At 31.9% G+C, this 20544-nt stretch overlaps 1 protein-coding gene across 1 annotated transcript in view; it reads right to left on the bottom strand.

Moving 5' to 3' along the window:
- LOC131849101 (adenylate cyclase type 6) overlaps nt 1-20544 on the bottom strand; it is a 186432-nt gene that overhangs the window by 56780 nt on the left and 109108 nt on the right. Inside the window, exon 4 of the mRNA XM_059199091.1 lies at nt 13904-14049. Within this exon, the coding sequence (XP_059055074.1) occupies nt 13904-14049 (146 nt within the window). The remainder of the gene's footprint in view (nt 1-13903; nt 14050-20544) is intronic.

The following is a 20544-nucleotide window of genomic DNA, read 5'->3' as shown; positions in this document are numbered from 1 at the left end:
TATTACAGAAGTTAAATCAACTGTACCGACCTTAAATATATAAATAAAATTGTTTGTGTAGTTTGTATTTTATTCGTTGCGTTTTATAACGTTTATCCGACGTCAATAAAACTTTATCATCTAATTGCTCTCACTTGTGCTCAGTGCACAGGACAAGTTAACTTACACAAGTTAACGTCGCCGTTAGCACCTGGAAATTTATTTGAAATATTTCTATACTTTCACAATATTCTGTGCCAGTAATGCGCCGATTACCCACTAACTTTTACGTATACGTTTTCTACTTTACTCTCTTTCATTTAATGGGATAATATGCGCATGTTTTACATAATCTATATCTTGATTTTTACTTTAAACAAAAATAAATGGATAATTAATTTAATATAAGTTTCTTAGGTATTAATCATGTACACACTTCTAATAATAAATCTCATGCTATCCAAAGCATGAGCAAAGAGGATTAGAGCATATCCTTTCTAGGAACAAATCCACTTTCATTACATTGGTAAATATTGAGAGTCAAGACCCTTCTTAGAATACAGTATTATAATTTATTAATAAACAAGTTGTATATTTATATAACAATAACTAGATTGTGTGTATGTATTTTATTATATGTTTCTCATATTTCTTTTCTATCATCTATGCTAACTACGTAAATAAAACATTTATCTATCTATATAGACATCTTACATTGATGTTGTTGTTAAAGTGCAAACAGGACCACAATTTTGACCTATGCAAAGCAATATTTTGCAGTATATTTACTACGTTTTAATAATATAAATCTTATATAATAAATTATACTTTTAACATTTATTTTTATTTTATTTCTCTATGATTCCATTTTATCGATTAATAAATATGTTTTAAACATAGTGCAGTATTTTCAGATGCCTGAACGTACATGTATATATGTATGTAGGTCGTATAGGTACCTACGTCATATTTTAATAGAATTAATATTTAAGTAGTTAGCCGCCCACGGGAAGTATACGTATTTTTCAAACAAATGCAAATCCTGTATTCGGTTTATATGTAGGCACATAAACAAAAACAGCCGACAGCGATACATTGTTGCCGTAAGTTTTTAACATGGCCGGCCCAGCACCAGGCAAGTTTATTGTATTGTGCTGTAAAAAATATTTATTAAAGAAACAGATGAAAAATAAGATTTACGTAGCAAGCAGTTAACATTTTATGGTTCTTAAAAGTACAGTTCCTAAAATTAATATTAAGCCGTGAGAATATTTTTACAGTTTTGTATTTGCTATTAGTTACTACTAAGAATTATTTAAATTATAAACCGGGTCTTAACACGAATAATTTTATGGCAAATAAAGGTATTTACCTATCTCGAGTTAAGTGTTAAGACCCGGTTAATAACTTAAATAATGTATATTAAACACGAAAGTTTAAAACTAAGAATAGTAACTATTAATAAGAATTTTATTATTAAATTAGTTAAATGGAAAAAAATACAGGATTCTTGCCCATTTTGTGCCGTCGGTCTTGTTAAGTTGTATTGAGAGAAATAAAAGTTTTTCATATAATAATTGCTTATGGATAATTTTAATATAACTGAGAGCTATGAACAAAATTTAGATCAATATATATAAAAATGTCATATTAAGTTTGTTTTGTGTGAGGATTGACCTTCATCTATTGAAAGATGAGATAGTATGTTAAACAGTTAGACCATATATATTATTGAGTTTTGTTAGATACTATAATATAACTAAAAGTATAGTGGAGAAGAAAGATTGCACAGAAATGATTAAACATTAACCAATGTAGTAAAAATGGAAGCATTAATAATATATACAAGAGGAGAACACCGCATACTGACTACAACTTCAGAAAATAAACACCCTCGTAATGTAAGGGCTAGTAATTATGTTTCAATTATAGTACAGCTGCAACATTCACACAATTGGTCGTTTTAATTTCCCTGGTGGGTGAGACTTGAGAGAAACAACAGGGCTTGGAACGGCGCCGTCGCGTCATACGCGGTGTTCACAAAAAACAACAATCTCTCAGTAATTTGCAAAAACGTCTTGCTCCGCACAACTTGAAACGAAATATTTGCCCGTTAAGTAAACACCGAGACGCCGATGTTAACGGTTGAAATGATTTTTCATTCGACTGAATGTTAAACGTGTAAACAGATCACCTGAGAGAAATACACGGACAGTTGCAACGTACAGAAATCAAACGATTTGGAACATAGTATGAAATCGCTTACTCAATGGTATCTTTATTTATATTTTGTCAAAACTTATAAGGAGGATAAAATTAAGCAACACAACAAGAAACCAATCATTAAATAAAACGTAATATCTAAAGTCATCCACAACTAATTTTCCTTCAGACTCTACGATACAGACCTGTGAGCTTAGAACTTAGAACTGCAGTGAAACGAAATATATATAAAAGTATATAATCATAAAGTATTAAATTTACTTAAAAAAAGACTTTTTATATACATATAAATAGAGTAATATATTTTTTTAAATTATAGACTATAGACACCGACTTTTTAAAACTTTTTCTTGAACATTTCAATCGTATCAGTTCGGGAATACCATTGTTGGAAGGATTCCAAAATATGTTCCAAAAAGTTATAGAGAAACATACGTTGGAGTACCGCCATTCATACAGATGACCAGGATGGTATTTTAATTTCTAGCGGGTAGTGCGATAATGACGACAATTGGGAGACTTTCAACGTAATAGATCCCATAATAAGAATTATTACAATGTATGTCTAATAATAAGCTAATCTTAGAAACGGCTTAACCGATTTCGTTGCGGCTTTGTATATATTGGAATAAATATCTCTTAAATGTAGTGTTTGATTATGAAATATATGTGATATATGGAGATATATGTTTATGAACAAAAATGTTCTAATAGTTCTAATAGATGCACTGGCTATGTCTTAAAAATGTTATTTATGGATACGATACAGTACTATTAATTATTCAGGAAATTCTATATAATTATGTATATAAACGTCTGAGAAACTCGGTTATTAAATAGACAGACTTAAGCCTATTTATATACGTACCAACTTTACGACCTTCAGCTTAAGTATACAAACCTAAGTATAGCCGCTTAATGCAGTGTAAAAACTGGAAAGATGGTTTTGACGATATTTTGCTGTTGCACTGCAGCAAGAACATATGCGATATGAAATATAACAGCAAATTATGTAAAGTAGATTAAATTGACAGTTTAAGACACGCTTTATACTTTTCTTTAATGTCTCTGGTGAAATTGAAAAGATTAATATTGTTTGTTTTTATTTGTCTATAGGCTCACTGAATGTTAAACATAACTATAATAAATTCTATTATTCTAATATATTATTAGTTATTAGTGAAATACTGTGTGCTCAATGTACAAATATAAATTTAATATGTAATCTCAATATAAAAGGAATATTGTATACCTTAATAATTTTAATTAGTTATTCTCGAATTTCGACTACTGAGCGACCAATAGTTCTATTAAAATTATAAACGTGCACATTTCCTCTTAGGCTATTCTAATACATCTCGATAATAGATTTAAAATTAATAGAAGTTCTATAGATAAATAAATCGTTTATTAAAAATTATAAATAGGGATAATTTTAATTTTAAGAACTTGTGTCAGTGTAGTCTGTAGCAACACATAAAGCTCATAAACTCAGTGTCGGAGATTGTTCAGAGAACAAAACACTAATTTTCAGTATTAATCCATTTAAAGATACGTAATTATTATTAAAATATTACAAAAATAACGACTGTTTGTACGGTGTGATTTGTAATTAATAGAAGTCGAAGTACTTACTTATGTAAATGTAACGTAATTTTAAATATGCAGTATGGATTAATCCACGAAAAAGAAAATAAAAATGTATATAATAACGCTTAAATATATGACCAGCAACAACTACCGAAGAAAACTTTGAAATCCTATAATATCGCCAGTTATCTTGTTGTACAATTTAATAGTCATTCTAATGAACATATTCTTATTTTCAGAGGCTACCTAGAAACAGCAAGTTTGTATAATAATCCTATTACATGTACTAATGCATAGGTAAGATGTTTTGTTATAATTATATTACATATAAACAAAGTAGTTGCTAGTTTTCTGCGCATCTGCAACTTTATGGTAACCGAGCACTGTGGGATAGCGCGGTGTCCACACCTAGAATTGAATCAGCAGTTATGTTACCTACGCCTTTTATGTAACGGATATTTGTGGTAACTTATAAACAATAGAGACACGCTACTTGGTAACTACTATATGATGGTGGATATATTTCATTTACCAATTCATTACATTTGTTATTGTACTTACTTAATAATAAATAACCTTAGACAATTGACACAGCGCCATATGCATACATACATAACTACTTATGGTTTATATTGGTAAATAAAATTAACTTACAGGGTCTTTGTATCATATGAAGCATACAGAGACATTGTTAATTGTAGTAGTCATGACATGTGTATGTGTACTGAGTGATGGTAGAATATAAAAATTACAACTTAAAAATAATAAAATTAGGTATAAGCCCATTTTTATTCTATTCTATTCTATTCAAAGAAATCCCTCTATACAGGTCACAACAAAACTCCATTGATTAATGCATTGATTTTCGAACTCAAATTATCAGGCAATTTAAAATTTTATACAGTAGAATAGAATAGTGATGCATTAAATGATAAATGTAGTTCGCTAGACCGTACTAAAAGTTAGTATCCACCGAATTAAAGAAAGTTCACATCAGTTGAACTCCAACTTTTATCTGAAACTTTGTCTTTTTACTTTGTGGTAGACCCCCAGATTATACAAGTTTGAATACATTTGTGATCTGTATTACTAAAATAATTAACTGTTTGCCTTCTAAAGTTTTCTAAAAGTGTGGGTGGTCGTAATGTTTCACAATATTAACTACTACATACTTTGGAGTGACATGTCTAAAACTCAAATAATTTGGAACTACACTAGTCTAGAAATTGTAAACTATTTTGCGTGTAACAGTGTAATTCTTGAGAAAATTTATAGGATATTAAACATCATGCAACGATCCTTTGGAGCTGAGTAAAAAATAAAAATCGGAATGAATGCTAAGTGAAAAAGAAGTAATAATAGAGTCGGGTGATGCGATGTGAATGGATGCGATATTGTGGATCGGGGGACGAGGGTGGCTACTATTTCTTCTAAATTAAAACCGCAGCCCTCAGCTAGTCATTTTATAATAATAGTCTATTTATTATTTCTTTGTCGATCCCCAGTAATTTTGCAGCCTTTACAAAGCTCAAGTTTTGCATCCTAACCACTGCAGTTTACAAAGATCTATTGTGTTCGATTTTAACAGCGATTTCCTTTGCCTCCATAGTATGAAGAGTGTATTTAACAAAGGAGCAAAATATTCTAAAGGTTTCAATGCACAAAGGTGTGTACGGTGTAATACTGTTATAATATATGGACGGTTTTGTACGTGATCTGTCCATGCCTGAGATTACGTAGCGCTTATACATTTGTCCAGCGCTACGATAGCAACTGTGCTCCAACTGATTTAGTCTCGTCCATTTTCTATCATCACATAAGTTTTATAATAGATATGTTATATATTATTCCTTAGAATCAATCTTAAATTGTATAAGTTTATATTTATACTTTTATGTTAGAATTATATTTAGATTAGAATTCGTTGTTAGTAGTTGTGGCCTAGTAGGAAGGTTAGTAATGTAGTAAATAGTAGAAATTATGAGTTGGAATACTGAAAACAACGATAATAAAAATAATTAATCCAACAGGGCACAACAGTCACGTTTATTTAAAATATTGACAACAAAATGTGAACAAGTTATCATCAAAACAGTAGACAACTACCCTATTCTGGATTACAGTCGTGTGGATTATTTTTTATTCTTATTCTATTTATTCTTTATTATTATATTTTATAATATAATATCAATTGAAATATATAACAGTAAGAAAATAATAATAAATAGGAAAATCAATAATTAACTCTTTAAAAAATATATTTACACGGTTTGTAAGGTTAGATAAATATGCTTAGTATATTTAGTAGGCTATGTTTAGTACCTACACAGTCGGAGCTTAACCTAGATTAATGTAATACCTTCATCTTATTAAATGCAAAGCTTTGGATAATTAGGTAAAGCCGTTGCTAATACCTGTTAATATAGATTTCATAAAGTATGTATACGTAAATAGAATATAAATTAGTGTTTAGTCGGCAACCAATTAAATTTACGTCATGTGCCCATTATAATTTAGAATCTACGTTTGCTACTACGGTTAGGTTGTGTTAATGAACGTACAAAACAAACCAACACGAGAGTAGCTCGTATGCAAATAAAATGAATCGCTAATTTAATAAAATTGTTCAATGATACAAAAGAAAAATAACGTGAAATTACTTACTTTGTGGTTTACAACATCTGTTTCTAAATATAGAATTATACATATTACAATGTACGTATTATATTGTCTGTACTCTAAACTGAGTATTAAAATATCAAATGTAACTCAGAGGATGCTTTGTACTAAATCTAACATGATTCCATTTAGTATTTACTTCAGAGGCCAGCAGCTTTCTTTTCCGTGAATTGAATGGTGCGATTTAACAGCAATATTACAGTGTACCTTAATCCTTAGTAATAACACGTAAATCTCTTTAAAAACATGCTCCTTATATATTTGTAGTACGTATTTATAAGATATCTATATCTGCTTAGTGGGGATTTTGGGTTTTATGAACACTAATATTGTCTACTCTGGTGCATTGGTGTCAAAATCATCCTTACTAATAGCATGTAAACCCAAAAAAATGCTCCCTTTACACTCATAGAATGTTTTTACAAGACATCTATATTCAAGGAAGTCTACGTTTCAAATTGTGCAAGATGTGTTTCAGTTTGAGGATTTTTGTTTTTATACAGTACTTCAAATAGCTTATGAATATGTTGACAACACACCGACCGTTGGTGACAAATTCGTCCTTACTAATGCAAATATTGCCTACGCCACTGTTGGTGTTAAATTCACACAACGTAACTATATTGAGAGCATATCAATCTCGGATCACCACCCCGTTAACCGCGTATCACACGTAGCGGTAACTTTCGTGTAGCATGGATATTAGTTTGAATGTCTACAATATTCGAGTATATAATACATTTATCATTTATGATGGCCTCGGTGGTTTGCCGGTTTAGCTCACCGCTTTTCTTTAAATGGTCGTGGGTTCGATTCCTGATTCCTCGCACAGTACAAATATTTGTATTCAGGAGTATGATTGTTTAGGTTTTTCCTACGTATGTTATGTATTTATATAGAAAAAATGTGTCTGTTAGATTCTACGTTCTAATTATTGGTTAGAAGTAAGAAATAACTTGTAACTGTATTTTAAGATGTACGTGTAAACTGTTAGCATTTTAATCTAGTGTGTGCTAATGTGAAAATATTTAATTTTTATTATTTAATTAATTTATATATTACTCACTATTATTATTATTTAATTTATACTCACTTAAAAATTTGGAATGCACAAGGATATACTACTTTTTATTTTGGTCAATAACTCTAGTATATCTGGTTACGAACAATTATTCTTTAGTTAGTGAGAAATAAGTTGGCACATTTTCCGCACGGACTGGCTACATTAGAATTTTAGTAAATGTTGTATCGGTAATATTTAATAATTGTAGCCTAATATATTTTTAAAAACAATCCGTAATAGACAGGAGGGAATATAAATATATAGGATGGGCTTCATTTTGAAGAGGGGCTCTAATGGTTTATGATAAAAAATATTTACTTTACTTGACCTTTTAAAAGCCTTCTCCACCGTGTCTATGTTGCGTCAATTTACATTGACATTTAAACAGTATTTGATTTATCTAACTTATTATTATTAATGTAAAAGTATCATTTGATTTATCTAAATTATTATTATTAATGTAAAAGTATTACGTAAGTTATTCATTATTCGATAACCATCTTGTTAAACTATCAGTAACTTTAATTTTAATAATATTATAGTATTTGTAAACCAAACACAATAAAGTAAATTGTAATATTACTTATACTAATTACTAAGTGACCAATATTTTTTCACAATTTATAAGTGTAATCTTCTTTTAAACCATCGAATAAATATATGATGCTATGTATCATAATAATAATAGAAGCTTGTTGTCTATTATGTTCTCTAAGAAATCACAATTGGTGATGTTTTATGATTTTATTGCGAGTATAGCGTATAATATATAGCGTATAGTTCTTGGAAAAATATAGAGATGAAGCTTATTTCCTGTTCAATATTGAAAACATCGATTTCAAGAACAAAGGGCGGAGAAGGCCAATCTCTGCTTAGTGGAACGAGCCCGCGGCTTACTTGCAGCATTTTGAGTGGTTACAATAAATATTTGTGTCGCCGGTCGAACAATATTGGGCGCGCAAACAAAATATTTTTCATTAAAATCCTCGTCCTCAAGAAAAGTGGGAAATATTTGAAAATTACAGAGTGACAGCGCTTGTTCGCTGCCGTGGAATGGAATCATTTCGAATGTAAACGCGCCGAAAACACGAACAACAATGTTTACTCGTATGTTGCATAAATGTTTACAGGGTTTCATTTATGTATTTAAATTTAAAAATATATGTCCAAAAGTATAGAATACATTTTTATGAGCATTTTAATGCTTCAACGTATTTTAGAATAAGTGACAGTGGAAATTAAGTAAAAGTAAGAGACTACATTACATAAAACCGTTACATTAAAGTCAATTAATGAAGATTATCTTCAGTAAATGTGCTTTTTCTATTTTCATTAAATAATTTCTATACATACATGCGCCTTTGTATGTTTATGTAGTTTGTACAACACTGCTAACGAGAGAGGACCTGACTGTAGATTTAATTTAATTATTCAAAAATGCCCCTCATACACCTAGAAACGAAACTTTTGAGTAATTAAGTAAAGTACATTTATTTTTGTCCTTTTCTTTGTCGAAATGATATAAATGTAGTATTTAAAGCTTTTACATTTTATTAACAGGTTTGCAATCATAATATAATTTCTAACAGATGCCACATTTTGCGAATATGTACAAATCACATAAGAGTTGCAATCAAAATAAGCTCCTCAGTTTACAATAGACGGAATTTAGTGTGATCGCATAGTGATCAGCCAGTGACGTATATATATTTAAATTACAAAATATAATTTAATATAAGCAGATTAAATCTGCTAAAAATATATTTCAAGACAGTCGCGAACCGTTTTCATCTGCTACTGTCAAATAGATTAGGTACATATTATTACATAAGTACATATTCGCAAATCTCAATAAATTTTAAACAACAATTGCATCCGCATTACGTCGTTAAACCTGCGCCTAAGAAATGGCAAACTATTCTCAATTGTAACAGATTACAGTATATTACAATTTCGTAAAAGTCATTTAAGTTACAAGTTAACTTTCGCAATTGTAACTGTAAATTATTCCTACACTATCACAAAACTGTACATTTGAATCTGTTTCAAAGATAACTTGTTCCAGATTCACATAACCAAACTTCACCTGATTGAGTACAAAGAAACGATAGTAAATTTTGGATTACGTATAGAATAAGGGAATAGTACAAAGTAGTTGAGATGTTGTTGACGGTCTCGGTGATCTAGCGGTTTAGCACTACCGCATTCCTTCGATAGTCGTGGGTTTTATTCCTCGATAAGCTCTGCTTAGCTTGTGACTAGATAGCGTGTGTGGATTGTCCAGGGTTATTATTATAGTTTCACTAGCTAGGTAGCGCGGTTTCGCCGCCGGCGCCGTTTAATTTAAAAGAATTGCACCGCACCCGCTTTGTATCACTCGTCGCGTTATTACTTAATTTTCGCTAAGCATCCGACGTTGCTCCACTCCTAAAGATTGTAGAGTGATATTAAATAGTCTACAATCGTCTTCAGAAATTAAAATATAAAATACAAAAATATTTTTTCGTAATATCACGGACAGTGTAACTAATATGTGTTGTTAATATTATAAAAGCGAAAGTTCGTGTATGTTACTCTTTCACGCAAAAACTACTAGCACATTCTGATGAAACTTTACAGTAAAATAACTTATACATCAGAATAATACATACAGTATATTTTAAAAATATATTATGTAAATTGGGCGAAATACAATATCAAGGATACGCGAGCAAGCAATAAATAATGAGATATAAATTAAATATTCTATTATATACTAGACCCGTCACGACTTCGCGCGGGTACAAAGTAATTATTTTTATGATTAAAATTTTTCACTTTATCGTACTTTTTCTTTTATACAAAACTTGTTCTGCTATACACAATAACAAAATAATCTGTCAAATAGTTGATACAATAGTGAAGATATACATTTGTCGTAACGGTAGTAAAGTTTCCGAACTGAATATATGTGATCCCACACATGCTATTTGTAGCGGAATTAAACAAAATAATATGAAAATAATTTACCAAATATATGTACTACTTAATAGATTTCAAAAAGTAGTACATACATTCGGCAATTGGTTTTCATTAACTGGCTATATGCAGAAACTCGTCAAATAAAACAAAAGTTGCGTTCAATAATTAAAGACAAATAGGCACGCGGATAAATTTTCGTATATTTTACAGCATGCGTACCGGCAAATAATACGAGTATGTTTACAATTCTCTGAAAATATACTCGCCTAGCAAATATCGCATCAAAATGGTTACCACACATTCATGACCTTTCACATTTTAACATTAAATCATTTGTTAAATTTATAATGGAATTTAGAAGTTTAATTTGTAAGACCTACATAGTGTAATGGTTGCAGTTTACTGCCTCACTTTCTGGTGATCGTAAGATCCAATTATAGTATTATTAAGTACGAACATTGGTTGATTTACTCAAAATTTGTTTGTAAATACAAAAAGATAAAAAGATATGAATTGGGTAATTGAAATATACAGTGTGTGAGTGAGCACATAAAGATCCAAACGTAATAGCATCTATTTGTTAGTGCTGCACTTGAATTAATATTGGTTGCTCTCTACCTAGCGAGCAGACAGTTACACATTCATAATCTCACACCGCTCTGTAACCGGACATTGAAGAGTGGCGTTCAGTTCCTTTCTGTCAAACAGACTGGGAAATAACGCGGGCCGTTAACAATGGAACTCGATGTACGATGAAATTACTGGATTGCCACAATGTTTTATTTGAAGAAATTTCTAATCATTTCCAATTCCGAATATCAATATGATTTTGAATTTCACAATAATAATATCACGTTTGTTATGCGATATTATCACAAATATCATCGAACTTGTTTAAAACAAATATAAAAGCTGTTTTACGATATAAAATATTCAGCAATTTTAGAGTTCCCGGAATTGAAATTATTATGGTAACAATATCTATAGGCATAGAACAGCTCGTTTTTAAATGAAACAAGACACGATATACAATGTACGTATAATTTAATAACAAAATGTATAAACGATAGCCTCCTAAGGCTATATTTGCAGAACGAACATAAAATATATTTTATTTAATCTTATATAGGCAGTGTCCTCAATTTAAATATAGAAGTTTGGAAATTTTAAATATGTTATGACTTTGTCCTTAAGGCAACTGTGCTTTGCGCTATAAGTTGAGGTCATATTGGTTCAAACTTTGATCACACATTTTTAGTTATAGTTTTAGTTTTCTGTATTACAATATTACAACTTTTCTTGCTTTAGTATTTTTAATACACCTAGATTTTAATTAGTTGTAACATTGAATAAACATTACATTAATAAATTATACTTTTTGCTCCCGTCTGGGAATCATATAAATATTACAGACTTTTAGGACTGGACAGCGATACTCTAATATTCTTATGAATTTCTTCTTAACACTTGAAAATTCTCATCATGATATATTAGCCTTTGTCTATCCTGATTATAGAATTTTAAAAGCACGTATATATAATAATAATAATAATCTCAGGACAATTTACACAGCGCCGTCTAGACCCAAGTTAAGCTAGCTAAAGCTTATGTTATGGGTACTAGACAGCTGATACAAATACATAGAATAGAAATTACCCAGACTGATACAAATAATCATACTCATGAATACAAATGTTTGTGCCATGCGAGGATTCGAACCCGCGACCATCGGACGTAAAGCGGCGTGCTAGACTGCTGTCTAGCAGTATTAAGATGACTGTATTTGCATAAATTGTAAAAGAATCATAATATCTGAAAGAAAAACAAGCACGCCGACCCAAAGCAAAAACACTACTGCTTCCTCCAGCTTCAAAAAGGGTTTAATAGTAGCACCCAATGAAACATCCCAGGTAACATTAATACACAACTCCTCTCAATTAGGCAATATTACTACTAGGAAATATAATGTACCAATACAAAATTCATTCGACTCTTTATCTGATGAAAACGATACAGATTGTTCCAATCTCAGGAGTGATACTCTAAACAGAAGCTGTCCGGAAACTAACCTAATTAGAAAGCACGAACTGGAAGATCTCAACAAAAGATTACAGGAATTAGAACAAAAACTTGGTAGCGCTAACAATGAAATTGAAAATTTGTTACTCGAAAATAATAGTTTAAAAGAAAGATTAGCTGAAAACATTTTTCAAATAAAACAACTACAAAATATATGTCGTATTACACCAAAATCAACACCTAAACTAAATAAAAAAAAGAAAATAGACGAGAAAGTTGATACAAATTGTCAAGAATTTAATGATGGTGGTCTCACCGAGGTCGTCAAATAATAATAATTTATCAATTCCTGTTTCGCTCAATAAATTTACAAAAAGTGAGAATGAATGAAAATATTGACAGGGTACAGCGTGATCCGCAACAGTACCGCTGCTCGTCATGGCTAAAAGATATCTTACTAGTTTTTGTACGGCGAGTTATTATAATTCAACACGTGTATCGTGTGATAAGCCTTACGAGGCCAAAATAAAATCGACCCTTCAGCTACAGAGGCCTATAAACAGATTTTAAGGCCAGATATAGCCAGTTTATTTTTATCGCGTAGAGGCAGACACTTGGTGCTGTTTTGTTTACTTACTTTAAAAATTACGAGCCACAATATACATGCAAATATTTTGATAAAACTTATATAATTCTTCTAATTTATTACACGCACAAATACTATAATGTACAGAAAGAAGACCATCGGCAGTTACAAGTGACCTATTGGCCCACAGTTGTGTTTTATGGGTTCTTGAAAAACATTTTATTTAGATTTTTTTTATGGATATACTTTAAGTACCCTTATTTATTTTTTTTGCGATTTTTATTTTAAGTACTTTAGAAAGAAAAGAGAGGTGTGAGATAATATTTTTAAAATTTTTCAAATATTATGTATATAATAAACATATTACGCCGACCCCAAATAAATGTGACAAGGAAGAAGCAGAAGGTGATGATGAATAAAAATTAAATTAGAAATATATAAACGGGACCTCTTTCATAATATATAACTCCCTTTCTGTAAGTGCATAAAGTAATGACTAAGATTATAACTTCAAAACAGCTCCAATATTAAATTAAATTATTTGAATAAAGAGTACATACTTTATTATGAAAATTACTTCCCGTGCCATTCTAAAAGGGTTTTCATTGGGGATGAAGATTTGAGAGTTCTACACGAGTAATGCGTAATGGCGTAAACTAGTTAATGTGTGATGGCTTCTAACTTAAAAACAGCTCGAATATTAAATTTATTTATTTGAATAAAGAGTACCTATTTTATTTTTGAAACTTCTTATATTATGATTTGAGGCCAGTAATTCTACCGAAAATAGTTAAGGTACTTACATGTAGGTTGTCAAATCTGTGAGTAGCGCAAAGGGCGCGCATATGAGGTGGACAGTTTTCGGCGCAATGCTCGCAGCAGGTGACCTCCTCGGTGTCTTCCTCATCATCTCCACCACCACTAGCACCACCACCCTCCATGCCGGGGTCTGGAACCAACACCACATTTATAGCCGATGCTTATGTATTAATCTATTCAATACACAATGGCAAGAATTGTTACTTGACCCAGTACAGCCAGTTTAGATATGAAAGTTTAAATGTAGCCGGAACGAAAGACTGCTGGCTCATCTGATGAAACGCGAAAATCCTAGCTTGTATGTATACTACTGTAAAACGAGTGATATCCCTGACAAACCTCACTTATATAAATGAACAATACTGACTAGTGATAGCCGCTACGCGATGCCGTTCCTGAGGCCTAATGTTTTCTTTTTTTATCCAACTAGAGTGGTTAACAAGCAGATGGCTGCCGTCAATTAAAGTGACACTGTAAATATGATCAGCTCCCGCTCGTACAGTCGATATAATAGGGCCAATAAAAGAGCAAAAGGGAAGTAAATTGATAAGTTCTGTATTAAAAAAAAAATCAAGAGCCAACCGTTGATTAATAATATTAAGTTTATTAATAAAAATTACTATTTCTTATTTATAAGTGAAATTGCCGGTAATTTATAAAAAAGGGAATATTAAAAGGACTGGAAATAAATGGGACTTCGTGCGAACCAGTTGGCTATATGGGGTTTACTCACGTTCGTATGTGGAGGTGTCTTCGACCCCACAACTTTCAGTCTCGTCAGTATTACCCTTAATCATGAGGACGTTTACGGTTCGTGTCGCGAGAAGCACTGCGGGCCCAACGCGGCGGTTGTCTCCGTGCGAATGCTGACGATGGATGTGGGAACCGCGTTCAGCATCCGGCGACGTGCCAATACTACACATTATGTTATAGTAATACGAACTGTCCTTAGATACCACATCAGCGGATCCCGTTTACGTAATCTATACCTATATTCATATTATAAAAAAAATTGTTTTTATATCGAAGGAAAATATTTAAAAATTATGAACAGTATTTAATTCCTTTACGCATAAATACATCAGGCGGATCCCATTTACGTATTCTATATTGACTGATATTTATATTATAAAAAGAATTAATTGTCGTTGGAAAATATTTAAATATAATGGACAGTTTAAATATTAATTTACTTTATGAGCGAGTTATATACGTTATATTCGTAGACAACGTCGCGATAAACAGCTAGTTATGTATATTAAGTATTATTACAGTTCAATTAAAAAAAATATCGTGTTTAACTATAAAGTGAAACATATATAAACATGTATGACAGTTTGAGCTTTTTCATAGAACTTTTGAGGATATTTTGAATACTATCTGCGCCACTCCTGTATGGCGATGTATACATTCAAAATCTATATACGATTATTTAGAATAATTTTAGGTTATTTTTTTTGTAAAACTAATACAAAATTCTATGTATGGTTTGCTATAATACATCAGAGTGAAAACCGCAAAAAAAAAATTACACCCGCTTCTAAGAGATGCGTGCACAAACGCATAGACAAACAAATAAATTTTATACGATATTATTGAACTTCGAAATAATAATGAGAAAGTAAATGAATGGTTTCTTTATTTTTTAATGTTAGAAAAAAAAATTGTGTCTTATTTACGATTTAATTTAATTTATAATTATCAATAACCTAGCTGATTACTTCTATTTTGTTGAACGTTTAGATATTATGATTCTACGCTTTTTTAAATAAGGTCGCAAATATTATTAGATCCTGACTGAGATGTGCTGTGCTGTGATGTGCGACATAAAAAAATATCAAATACTAAGTACATATCTCAAATGTCATTTACATGCCAAAAAACATAATCCATTTATTCTTCAAAGCATATTACGGACCAAAGCAAAATCATTTATTCATATAGAACATTTTTTCCTACTTATGGTAAGTTAAGTCTATCAGAATATAGTTATGCTGTGTAGAAATCGACAAGAAATACTGGCGTCAAATATACATCTTAATAATACGTATTAAAGCTTCACTTGCATATCCTTGGGTCTCAAGATGTCGCTAATCTTATTACACAAAATCCAGAAGTACCCTGATACAGACGTACATAATATTAAAGTCAAGGATTTGTAAGTCCCTAAGGAGTTTTAAAGGCAAATCGATCTCTTATGGAGAAAACATGAGGGAATCGATCAGTAAATCGCTCGGAAACGAGTCTGTGCAAAGTATTTAATAAATATATGTTGTTTTGGTAACAAATATGTATACATGTATATATTTATATGATTGTCGGAAATTCTTACACTAGGCTTGGCCTGTCCTGTTGAAAATAGGGTATAAATACCAATCGTAATTAAAACAAACTTTACATAAAGTTGTAAATTGTATATATAGGTATTTTTAAAGTTTTGTGTTTAATACACATTACTAAATCAGTTAATCGGGTCTTAACACAAACAATTTTATGGTAAACATAGGTATTTACCAGTCAGTAGCCTTTTTACTACGATAATACATGACATACAGTTGATACTCTGTTGCTACCGAACTTTGAACTAACCTTACTAGTGTTATAAACGTGAAAGTTTATAAGTATGGATGGATGTTTGTTGCTCTATCACGCAAAAACTAATGAACACATTTTGATGAAAATTTACAGTAATATATCAGATTATACATCAGAATAACATGTAGGCTATAAATTTCAGGTGGGTGAAATGTCAGACCGTTAAGTACATCTCCATTTGTATTACCACATTCAGCGAAATAAATAATTTAATTTCATCCATTACCCTGTAATTTCACAGCCATATCTTAAAATACTTATTTTTATGACGTACCCTGTAGCTGTCGCTTCGTTTACATTCTCAATATAACCCGACGACGTCTAATGAATTGCAGATTATCCTATAACTATCAATATGATTAAACATTCATACGTATGTAATTTACTTGTACAATATTTTGCTTGACATCGACAATGTTTTTACGTGGGCGCGGAGCTGTCTGGAATTCTGATCATTTCATTAATTAAGTACAATATTTACTAGGTATTCTGTGGGTAATATTGTACACACTTTTGGTCTACGACACGCATATTTGGACAACGAAGTGCCGAAGTGAATATTGCTTCTCAAAATTAAGCTTTATCGGCCTCAATGATCTGCCGGTATAACGCCAACTGTTTTAGTTCTCGGTTGTACGTGTAGCGGTCTAGCACACCGCTTTACGACCGATGGTCGCGGGTTCGATTCCTCGCACGGCACAAACATTTGTATTCATGAGTATGATTGTTTATATCGATGTGGGTGTTTTCTATGGATATTAAGTATGTATTTAAAAAAAAAAATTGGTATTTGTATCAAATTGGTCTAGGATATTTTGTGTGTATTATGTATTATTATATAAGTATTTACATTTTTTTTATACTACTATGGTGGCAAACAGGCATACGACCCATCCGATGGCAAGCGGCTACCACAGCCCATGAACGCCTGAAACATCAGGGGTGTCACGTGCGCGTTGCCGACCCTTGGGGTCATTCATTCTCATTAAAGGGGAATAATTGATCCATTTCAATGTTAAGTTATGTGGACAACCATGCAGTCGCGCCTTGTGGCCATCTAGTTAATGTCTGTTGAATTCGCTATCATTCTCCATATTTATCCTATCCCGCGTATACCAAGTACCTGGTACCCGGTAGCTATATGACGGCGTCGGTGGACTACCGGTTTAGCACACCACCTTACCTACGATGGACGCGGGTTCGATTCCTCGCACGACATAAACATTTTTATTTATGAGTATGATCTGGGCGTTGTTTTATGTATAGTATCGATGTATTTACGAAAAAAAATATCTATGTATTTGTATCAGTTATCTAGTACCCATAGTACAAGCTTCAGCTAGCTTAACTTGAGATAAGATGGCGCTGTGAATTGTTCTGAGATTATTATTATTATATAGATATGTTTATATTTAACGCGAACAAAGCTGTCTGTAACTTTTAGTGTACAACTAAATACGTTGCGGCCCAAAAAACTCAGGTGCCCATATTCATGGGGTAATTTTACCCAATCCACCCGCGGGACCCGATGCGTATGTTTTGAATATTGCCTGCTTACGCCTAGTTGGGAGGCTTTGATGTTTTCTGCACAAGGTCAGATGGGTCCAAAGCGAATATGATAGTGGCATGTTTTAATAATACGAACACATTTTTATTATTTCTATTTACGATGTCTTTAAAGATATGTAGCACTGCGACCTGATGACTAGATGTATTGTATTTGCATGATTGTATTCGTAGTTTTATTTAGTGACTAGTTATTTGTTTGGGGTTTTAAAGATTGTTTCGTTGCTTAGTGACGGAAATTGTAACATATTTCCCTTAAATTTTACCTTTTCGGACCACCAACACAGCGCCTTCTAGTCTCAAGGTAGGAAGAGCTTGTGTTATAGGCACTAGATAACTGATATAAATTAATAGATATTTTTCGTAAATACATACATATTTTACGTAGAAAACACTCAGACCGATACAAACAACCATACTCACCGAGACCGTCATATTATTCGAGTTCTTTAGCGAAAGATTAGATGATTATATAATATATAAAAAATACATATGTAACATGTTTGCCTTAAACAGACACGTACATGTGTATACGTATATAATATTGTAAATAGTTATTAAAACTTTTAATTTTTCATTATAAAGAAAAAAAAAGTACTTTCACAAATTTAAAAAGCTCACTTCATACTGTGTGTAGTAGCTATAAATATAATAATGTGGAAACTGGATTGTTTTCCCTTTACAATGTAATACATACTTGAACGTTTCTTTATTGCAACTAACTTCCTGAATGAAGTTAGTTGCAATAAAGGAACGGAAGGCAATATAAGGTTCAATGCTTTGTAAAAAGTATAGTGCTATAAGTATCATGACAAAGAAGAGAAAACCTTATTGTAAAAGAATCGTTTTGTATTAGATAAAGAATAAAACCGTCTATGACCAAGAGATTCAAATCTCTTGTTCAACTAATGAACACTAATGAGCTTGCTTTGCAAGTTATGCTTCGGTGAGAAGGGGTACAAGCTGTAATAGGACGTTGAAATAATAGGATACGTACAGTCATTTCGTTCACAGAAATATTAACAGAAGAGAGCTATCGTCCCAATATCGTCATCAAGCAACAAGTCATAACAGGACCATAGTCCTGTCAATGTAAATAGGATTACGATGACAGTTGCCACTATCCTTCAGAGGTGTTGCTAGGTTGTTTTCCATGACCAACCAAGAACCAACGAGGAATCAAACCAGCAACTAATTGGTTGCGGGTTTGATTCCTCGCACGATTCAAATATTTCTATTAATGAAACTGATTGTTTTTATAGGTCTGGATGTTTTATATATACACTATAAATTTACAATAACAGAGTACGTATATCAATTGTCTAGTACCCATATTACAAGCTCAGCTTAGGACTACATTGTGCTGTGTGCGTGTTAAGAGTAATTATTATTATTACAATAACATAAAACAACAGTTCGTTCGAGTAATTTCGTGAATATAGTAGAACCGAGCGTGTATATTGCATTGAAGCGAAATCTACAGCGTGAACAATACTCATAGTCGTAGTGATAACGCCTCGCGGCTTGCGCCTCACGCGTCTGTGAGGGATCTGTTTATTTTCAAAGAGATCGCTCGGAGGGTAGGCGGCACACAATGGCCCCATCACAACACCCTTCGCAATCAACCGTCACGACTTTTGGATGGAAACCCTGTTATAAAATTAGTTAAACGACCCACCATACCTGTTACTCGGGTCGAGATGTCGACATAATAAAAGTGGCACGTAAAAGTTTTATCTCGTTCGTAACGGGGCGATAGGGTGGCGCGACCTTCACTGTGACATATGAGTCCATAATAAACTCTACTGAAATATCATTGTCTTAAACTGAGCGAGTTACTGTGATACGTACAGACCGCGTTATTTTAGTAATGCAATAATATACGAAATTACATTTTTATATTATTTATGAGTCTTATATTCTTATCGACCTTTATTGCTGTTTCATACACTCTTTTATCGATGCTGATAGTCGTGGATACGATTCCCGCGAAACACAAATCTTATAGTATAAAACAAAGGCTGTCCCTGTCTGTCCGTCCCTAGGTATGCTTAAATCGTTAAAACTACGCAACGGATTTTGAAGCGGTTTTTTTAAAAGATAGAGTGATTCAAGAGGATGGTTTATATGTATAATAAAAGACACCCGTGCGAAGCCGGGTGGGAAGCTAGTTATTAATATAATAAACGCGAAAGTTTGTGAATATGGATGGATGTTTGTTACTTCTTCCTCCAAAAACTACTGAACGGATTTTGATGAAAATTTACAGTATACTTACTTATACACCAGAATAACGCATAGGCTATAAATGTCATGTGGGTAAAACTGCGGGTACAGCTAGTATTTATATAAATCTGTGTTACTTCTATAATGTGTATTTCTTATGTCTGTTGTGTGTATATATTTTCTTTCAATCAGTAATCATATAATACAAGCTCTAGTCAACTTAATTTAATGCTATGTT

This window comes from Achroia grisella, unplaced genomic scaffold (assembly GCF_030625045.1).
Source record: "Achroia grisella isolate CSIRO2021 unplaced genomic scaffold, CSIRO_AGI_Agris_v1 utg640, whole genome shotgun sequence".
Classification (NCBI taxonomy): Eukaryota; Metazoa; Arthropoda; class Insecta; order Lepidoptera; family Pyralidae; genus Achroia; species Achroia grisella.
The sequence above is the reverse complement of the archived record's forward strand: the minus strand, read 5'-3'. Positions and strand labels throughout refer to the sequence as shown.